Genomic DNA, 8,826 nt, shown 5'->3' on the forward strand with positions numbered 1-8,826 from the left:
ATTTGGAATATAAACCTGATAAATGTCTCTCTCTCTCTCCTTACCGAATTTGGAATGAACATATTTATATATTACCAATAAGCAACATGTGGGTGCATTTGTTGTTTGTACCCTATGCTTATTGGTTTGTTTATGCTTTGGAGGCTTGTATCTTAGGCTTATTTTGTTGTATCTTGGGTGGGTATTTAAGTGTGCGTTTTGGGTTAAGTCTCATTTTGAAGTCACACCTTTTCTCACCTCCGATTCCATCTATGCCTCCCTCCTCCACCATCGCACCACCGCCAATCTGGCACCGCCGCCCCTAATTTCCAATCGTTCTATTTTATGGTATCGCTTGGGTTATTTTGTTGCATTCCTTTTTGGTCGGTTACTTTTAAATGCCAGTGTAATGGGTCAGCGTGGCCTTTATTTTGCCGATGGTTGCCTTTTTGGTCAGAGCGGCCTTTATTTTGCCAGTTTGTTTTGGCTTTTTTATGGTCTTTTGGTTCGGTGATTTGATGTAGATGCATGCGTTTTTTAGACGGAAAGGGGTCATCCGTAACCCCCATAGTTATGTACTTCTTTTGTTTCGTTGTTGTTATTTTGTGATGAGGTTTTTAAGGTAGCCTTTTTTGATTGTTTGATTTGTTCATTTGAACTCTATTTTGGTCATATTTTGTTGCTTTATGAGTTTGTGTTGATGAAGATTACACCTGTGTGTTCATACCAGACTCGGTCTCGATGAAGATGAAGATGAAGATGACACATGGTTGTTCATCCGAGACTTTTTTTTGGGGTAGTAGATGTTGTATATGTTTAAAAGACGTGTTTTGGCTAATGCATTTCCCTTTGGTCTCGATATAGATGCTTTGATGGTCATCTGAGAGCATAGTTGTGATGGTTCTTTAGTTTTGGCTTGGCACGTTTTATTGCAGCATACTGAAGATTCTGAGCCTGAGTTGTTTCGTCTTGTAAGTCTGGTTATGACAGTGAGAACATGCATTGTTATCTACATATTACCATTTAGCTAAATTTTGTTGCTACGGAATGGTGTGAATATGTTTGACCATATCCGGATTGTTTGTTTACTTACCTATATACTATTAGTTAGCAACATGTTGGTGCATTTTTTGTTTGTACCTTATGCTTATTGGTTTGTTTATTGGGGGACTTGTATCTTGGGTTTATTTTGTTGTATCTTGAGTGGGTATTTAAGTGTTCTTTTTGGGTTATATGGCTTCATTTTGAATCCATACCTACTCTCACCTCTAAATCACTCTCTAGCTCCCTCCTCCCATCGTCGCACCTCCGCCGATCCGTCACTTCCACCCCTAATTTCAGATTGTTCTATTTTTTAGTATCGCTTAAGATGCTTTGTTTCATGCCATTTTGGTCGACACGTTTTTGTTGTGGCCTAGTTGTTTCATTTTGTAAGTCCGGTTAGGATTATGAGAACATGCATTATGATCTACATATTACCATTTAGCTAAATTTTGTTGCTATGGAATGGTGTGCATATGTTTGACTGTATTCAGATTGTTTGTTTACTTACTTATATACTATCAATTAGCAACATGTGAGTGCATTTATTTTTTATATCCTATGCTTATTGGTTTGTGTATTTATTGGGAGCTTGTATCTTGGGCTTATTTTGTTGTATCTTGAGTGGGTATTTAAGTGTGCTTTTTGGGTTGAGTGGCTTCATTTTGGTTTGGTACGTTTTTGTTGCAGCCTACCGAAGCTTTTCAGCTTGAGTTGTTTCGTTTTGTAAGTCTGGTTATGACTGCGAGAACATGCATTATAATCTACATATTACTATTTAGCTAAATTTTGTTGCTATGGAATGTTGTGCATATGAACGACCATATCTGTATTGTTTCTTTATATTTATATATTATCAATTAGCAGTATGTGAGTGCATTTGTTGTTTGTACCATATGCTTATTGGTTTGTTTATGCTTTGGGGGCTTGTACCTTAGCCTTATTTTGTTGTATCTTAAGTGGGTATTTGAGTTTGTTTTTTCTTGTGAGTAGCTTCAGTTTGAAGTTGTTGCTTTTCTCATTAGCAATATGTTAGTGCATTGGTTGTTTTGGTTGTACGTTAGGTTTACTGTGATGTATTTGTGGTGGTTGTTTAAGGTTGGTCTTTAATGTGGTTTATCATAATTTGGAAGCCATTTTGTTGGGAACATAAGTAGAAGGTGACTTTGTAGTCATCTAAGATTGATAATATTGTTTGGGTTTGCTGGCTATGATGGTACACATCATATGGCATGGCAATATTTATTGCCATAGTCTCGTGTCTGAGCCTTAATAGATTCACATGCAGCTAACTGATAGTATGTAAATATGTAGGTTTAAAGTTAGTAATTATGCTATTGTTGCGTTACTTGTAAACATTTTGTGAAGTCAAATATCTTGGTTTACTAAACTGTAATGGCTTATTAGAAGCAACCGATAAAATGTTAAACACATTAGTTTATGCTTCATTATTGCCTCTTTTTGATGTCACCCTATTTATATTAGGTTGACATCTTTATTCACTTTTAGGTTGACGTCTTTATTGGTGATGATGATTTGGGTATTTCGGTTTTTTACATGACTGACCTAACATCAAAGAAGCGTAATGCTAAAAGTGATGTGTACGAGCCTTCTTGTTCCTAATATAAAATTAGTTTGTGTTGTTTTGTTTAGTTTTTTTAAAACTTTGAAAGTAGAGACTAACTTCTACATCGACTTATAGGTTAAAAATATCCAACTCGAACGAAGAAGCTAACGTTTTCAAACAATTTGGGTGCATTCTCGAACAAGTGAGCCGGATGGTAGAATAAATGAAAAACTAGTCGAACTAACCGAGGGCATGTCGTAGATCCGTGAGAAACAAGATGAGCTACAACTTGAATTAAACGCATTTTATGCGCTTTATGCTAAGTCTACCAACGTTAATAAAAGTTAACATGTCTAGTTATATTAGTTTTTTGTAATCATCATCATCATCATCTCATACTCGCTAAATCACACAAACAGCAAAGCAAAGGTAGGGTCTGAGAAGAGTAAGATGTAGACAACCGTAAGGAATAGAGAGGCTGCTTCCAGTGAGAACACTGGCTCGATAGTAGTTTTGCATCAAGCCTTGGACATAAGGCACATAACACTCAACAATCGGGACAAAGACCGATTAGTGCATGTACCATTTTGTCTTTTAGCTATTAACGCCACTACACGATGCATGATTAACCGTCCTCGGCTTTTAACGTTATTTTCACGAAATTAGTAAAATAACGTTAAAATTAGTGCACTTTCACTTTTGCCCCCCGATGGCCCACACATATATACATTATATGCGCATACCGCAAGCGGGACGTAACTAGGTTTTTTGTAACCGTGGATTGTCAATTTTGTAATAGTTTTTATTAACAATCAATGATATAATCTAATATTTGTGATTGTACCTTTTACATTACGTCGACAAACTAACATAGCCAGTAATGAATTTGACAAATTAACGTCCTTGGTCACAAACCCTCTCACAACGGGTAGTTGTATATCAAAACAAAATCATTTCAATAAAATTTCATTAATTTCTTTTTCTCAGTTAACAAAGGGAAAATCATGACAGTGGCCGAACTCATTTCAACTTTTCAAAATTAGCATGCTGTAGCGGCTCAGGGACCTTCTTTACGGAAAACATGGCTGTTGAGTCTTTAAAAAGCCTCTTTAAACCAACCACGCTTCGCCACGTGTCAAAAAATGATTGTAGAGGCTTGGAGCCGTTTCAGCTTTTTTGTAGAGACTCATCCTTATTTTTTTTTTCAACGTTTGTATAATTCTAGTACTTTTAATATTTACAACAAACATAAATTTATCTATAATAATAGTGGAAAAAGAATTGTTTTTTAAAAAAAATGCTTGAGCTTTATTCTTAATTATTTATAAATATGTTAACTAGATAAAATTATATGAAATAATAGTTTGAGAAAAGATTCAAAAACTATAAAATAATATTCTATAAAATAAGTTATAGTTTTATATTTTTTGATAAAATTATATGAAATATTAGTTTGCTAGAAATTATGGTTTTATAGTTTGAGAGAAGATTAAAAACTATAAAATAATATGCAAATCAAATAACTTATTTTATAGGATATTCTTTTATAGTTTTGAATTTTCTGTCAAACTATTATTTCATATAGTTTTATTTAATTAACATATTTTTAAATAATTAAGAATTTATTATTAGAAAGCTTAAGTCTTTTTTTTTGAATTCTTTTTCAACTTTTATTATAGATAAATTTATGTTTGTTTTAAATATTTAAAAAGGCAAATTGGAAATAAATAATCCCACCTAACTCAATTTGGCCGATAATAATCCCAAGTCAGTTATTGGCCGATAATAATCCGAACTGGTCAATTTTTTGTAAAATAGTCCGCCGTTAAAATAACTTAACGGGGTTAAGTTTTTTTTTTTTTTTTTTCCGAATTACAAACCGATGTTTTAGGGCTTTTGATAAGAATGGGGATACGAGTCGATTGATGTAAAACTTAACTCTGTTAAACTATTTTAACGCCAGACTGTTTTACAATAAAAATTGACCAGTTTGTATTATTATCGGCCAATAAGTGACTTGTGATTATTATCTGCAAAATTGAGTTAGGTTGGATTATTTTTTTCCAATTCGCCATTTAAAAATTCTAGAAATATACAAATGTTGAAAATAAAAATAAAAAATAAGGCTGAAGAGGCTCTAAGCCTCTACAAAGGCTGAAACACGGATTTAAGCAATTAAGCCTCCACAAAAAAAAAAAAAAAAAAAAAAAAAAAAGATGAAGAGGCTCCATGCCTCTATAAAATAAGGCTAAAACGGCTCTACTCTAAAAAAAGGCTGAAATGGCTTTAAACCTCTACAATCAGTTTTTACATGTGACGGAGCGTGGTTGATTGATTTAAAGAGGCTTTTTAAAAACGATTCAGCAGCATGTTTTTCTGTGAAGAGACTCCCTGAGCCGCTTCAACAGGCTAATTTTCCAAAATATAAACGGGTTCGGCCACTTTCATAATTTTTCCTTTACCAAATATATGAAATAGTAAATAATAAAATTAAATACAGTTCAATCTCTGTCACTTTCCACCTTTGCACCTCTTGTTTTATATACCCCAACTTCACATTCTCCACACACACTCACCTCTCCTTTGACCACAACCGGACTCAGTTCGCCAGTCCCTCACTCAAACTCCACCCTCCACCATTCTTCCCTTCTAGATCTCACCCTTCATGGCCATCAACCTTCACATTTCCCGTTTTCCACTTCTTTAATCTATAAAAAAAAAGTCACACAATCTTCCAAACTCTCAAACATGTCCGACACAACAGAACCAACAAAGGCAATGCCGGCACAGGCAGAGAAGAAGAAAGAACAAAGTCTGCCGTTTTATCAACTGTTCTCGTTCGCAGATAAGCTCGATTACGTTCTCATGATTCTCGGTAGCATCGGTGCCGTTGTTCACGGATCTTCCATGCCGTTTTTCTTTTTATTGTTCGGTCAAATGGTTAATGGCTTCGGTAAAAACCAAACTGATTTAAATACCATGACTCATGAAGTCTCTAAGGTGATTATATAAATTATAATACTGTTTTACAACTTTTTTTTGTTGTGTTCTTTTTAATTCTTTCAGATCTGTATCACTGTATGATATTTTGATTTAACTTATTGCAGTATGCTTTGTATTTCGTTTATCTTGGATTGGTGGTGTGCGTTTCGTCTTACGCAGGTGAGAACCTAACCTCCATCTGTTAACGTATTCATTCGTGAAAACAAAACCGTGAGTTCATGGATAGATAATCCACCCACCCACTACACAGTACACTCATCCGGTACAAAACAACAATATCTTGGCACGGTTTACTTATTAACAACGGAAAGTTGGGTATCTTTTCATGAAATTATTGATTTCATGTTTGATTATTTGTAAAGTTTATAAGTTATTTTAGCCCATTCATCAAGGATGAGATGCACGTGGCTTATGTTTGTCCTTGGTCAAATTTTGGAATATTTTTTTTCTATGTTCAGTCTCCATCTCCTCCTATCCCTATCAAACATGAAATAATTTTAACTAAGCACCATTAACATCTAACAACTTGTTGATTAATTTTGTACAGAGATCGGATGCTGGATGTATACCGGAGAACGACAAGTGAGCGCGTTGAGGAAGAGGTACCTTGAAGCAGTGTTGAAACAGGACGTAGGGTTTTACGATACCGATGCGAGAACAGGTGATATCGTGTTTAGTGTCTCTACGGACACACTTCTCGTTCAAGACGCCATTAGCGAGAAGGTAGTTTCAGCATTTATTTTTGATCATTGAGTGTGATACGACAGTAGTAATTCTGTAATGAATTCGAGGATAGAACATTTGTTTTGAATGGAAGAATTATCATCATTTTTGCGTGATCCATTTAATAGTGGGACCAATACAAAAAAAAAAAAAAAAAAACCGGTGCAAGTTAGCATAGTTTGGTTAACCTGCGCCGGATTTTATTTTACTGGCCTCACTTCCATGAAATATATTTCAGGTGGGAAACTTTATACATTATCTGTCAACGTTTTTGGCGGGATTGGTGGTCGGTTTTGTGTCCGCATGGAAGCTAGCTCTTCTTAGTGTTGCAGTGATTCCAGGCATTGCGTTTGCGGGTGGTTTATATGCGTATACGCTTACGGGTCTAACGTCTAAGAGCCGTGAATCATATGCTAATGCTGGCATCATTGCTGAACAGGTGATCATATCTTTGAAGTTTCCTTAAGTTTTTCCACTTTAAGTTTGTGTATCTTGATAAAATTAGTTAGTTACTTTATGGTCATCAATGCTACTAAAGTATTTTGACCATTTTCAAAGTTTGTGTGATCATATATTATTTAGCATGCGCTACAGTGATTAAAATACTTTGCCTCATATGTTGCTTTACCTTTACCCTTGTTTCCTTAGTGTGGTATTAATCATGGGTTAGGGTAAAATGAAAACTTATACTTATACGAGTTGTGAGAACTTAGAAAACTCGGCTTTACGAAAGGTTTTTTCAATTTTTTTTACCAAAATCTTAAAAAAAATCAACTTTTCCAAAAAAAAAACTACTTTTTTTTTCATTTACGGCAGTCATAAATGCTGTAAAAAGTGATGTCATCAGCTTTTACAGCTGTTGTAAGGAGCCCAAAAACACCACTATGAATTTTTTTATGGCAGTCTTTTCTAACATTTTAAACTAGATGTGTGAAAAAATTGGGGCAAAACTCACACAGGAATGCCGAGTTCTCTACGTTCTCACAACTCGGAGAGATTTGCATTACTTTGTTTTTACAATAGTGACTCGAATATGACCTTTGAAAGTCAATTAACAATTATGTATTGATGATCAATAGGCTATTGCACAAGTAAGAACGGTTTACTCGTATGTGGGCGAGACAAAGGCCTTGGACTCGTATTCGGATGCAATACAGCACACCCTTAAGCTCGGGTATAAAGCCGGAATGGCAAAGGGGTTGGGACTAGGATGTACATATGGAATCGCTTGCATGTCATGGGCACTTGTGTTTTGGTATGCTGGCGTGTTTATTCGCAACGGGCAAACAGATGGTGGGAAAGCATTCACTGCTATTTTCTCTGCCATTGTTGGTGGCATGTAAGATTTATACTTCTAGTCTTTCACAAACCGAAATCGATTAAAATCTTTTTTTTTTTTCTAAAGTTTAATTCGAACAAATGGGTTATAACAGGAGTTTGGGTCAGTCTTTTTCAAATCTTGGAGCATTCAGCAAAGGTAAAACTGCTGGATATAAGTTGTTCGAAATCATTAAGCAAAACCCGACTATTGTTCAAGACTCTAAAGACGGGATGCGTTTAGCGGAGGTTAATGGCAATATTGAGTTCAAGGATATATCTTTCAGTTACCCTTCAAGGCCAGACGTCTTTATCTTCCGAAACTTCTCTATTTTCTTCCCTGCGGGTAAAACAGTCGCTGTTGTCGGTGGTAGCGGGTCTGGTAAAAGTACGGTTATTTCGTTGATAGAAAGGTTTTACGACCCCAATCAAGGTAAATTGCAATAAACTTCTTATTTATTCTTTTTAAGTTTTTGTTAACTAATAATTTGAGGGGTCATGCAGGACAAATATTGCTAGACAATGTGGATATTAAGACGCTGCAACTGCGATGGTTGCGCGATCAAATTGGTCTGGTGAACCAAGAACCCGCACTCTTTGCGACCACGATCCTTGAAAACATACTTTACGGAAAACCTGACGCAACTACAGCTGAGGTGGAAGCAGCAGCCTCTGCAACCAATGCTCATAGCTTCATTACCTCGCTTCCAAACGGGTACAACACCCAAGTAGGCGAGCGCGGGGTCCAGCTATCTGGCGGTCAAAAACAAAGAATCGCAATCGCTAGAGCAATGTTAAAGAACCCAAAAATACTCCTCCTTGATGAAGCAACCAGTGCTCTTGATTCAGGTTCCGAGAGTATCGTTCAGGAAGCTCTTGATCGTTTAATGGTTGGAAGAACAACCGTCGTGGTTGCACATCGGTTATCCACCATAAGAAACGTTAACTCAATAGCAGTTATTCAACAAGGACAAATCGTGGAAACCGGAACACACGAAGAACTAATCTCCAAATCCGGCGCTTACGCCTCGTTAATCCGATTCCAAGAAATGGCGGGAACCCGAGACTTTTCGAACCCCTCAACTCGCCGCACGCGTTCAACGCGTTTAAGCCATTCACTGTCGACAAAATCGCTTAGCCTCAGGTCTGGAAGCCTGAGAAACTTAAGCTACTCGTACAGTACTGGTGCCGATGGC

General features: G+C 36.2%; 1 protein-coding gene across 1 annotated transcript in view; it reads left to right on the forward strand.

Annotated features, from left to right (window-relative positions):
* Positions 1–5,145: 5,145 nt before the first annotated feature.
* The window catches only part of LOC110879212 (ABC transporter B family member 19), a 20,382-nt gene continuing 16,701 nt past the window's right edge, over positions 5,146–8,826 (forward strand). The window contains exons 1-7 of the mRNA XM_035977101.1: positions 5,146–5,587; positions 5,695–5,749; positions 6,138–6,313; positions 6,552–6,752; positions 7,393–7,652; positions 7,747–8,063; positions 8,135–8,824. Of these exons, the coding sequence (XP_035832994.1) occupies positions 5,336–5,587; positions 5,695–5,749; positions 6,138–6,313; positions 6,552–6,752; positions 7,393–7,652; positions 7,747–8,063; positions 8,135–8,824 (1,951 nt within the window). The 5' untranslated portion in view covers positions 5,146–5,335. The remainder of the gene's footprint in view (positions 5,588–5,694; positions 5,750–6,137; positions 6,314–6,551; positions 6,753–7,392; positions 7,653–7,746; positions 8,064–8,134; positions 8,825–8,826) is intronic.

Source organism: Helianthus annuus, chromosome 9 (assembly GCF_002127325.2).
Source record: "Helianthus annuus cultivar XRQ/B chromosome 9, HanXRQr2.0-SUNRISE, whole genome shotgun sequence".
Lineage (NCBI taxonomy): Eukaryota > Viridiplantae > Streptophyta > Magnoliopsida > Asterales > Asteraceae > Helianthus > Helianthus annuus.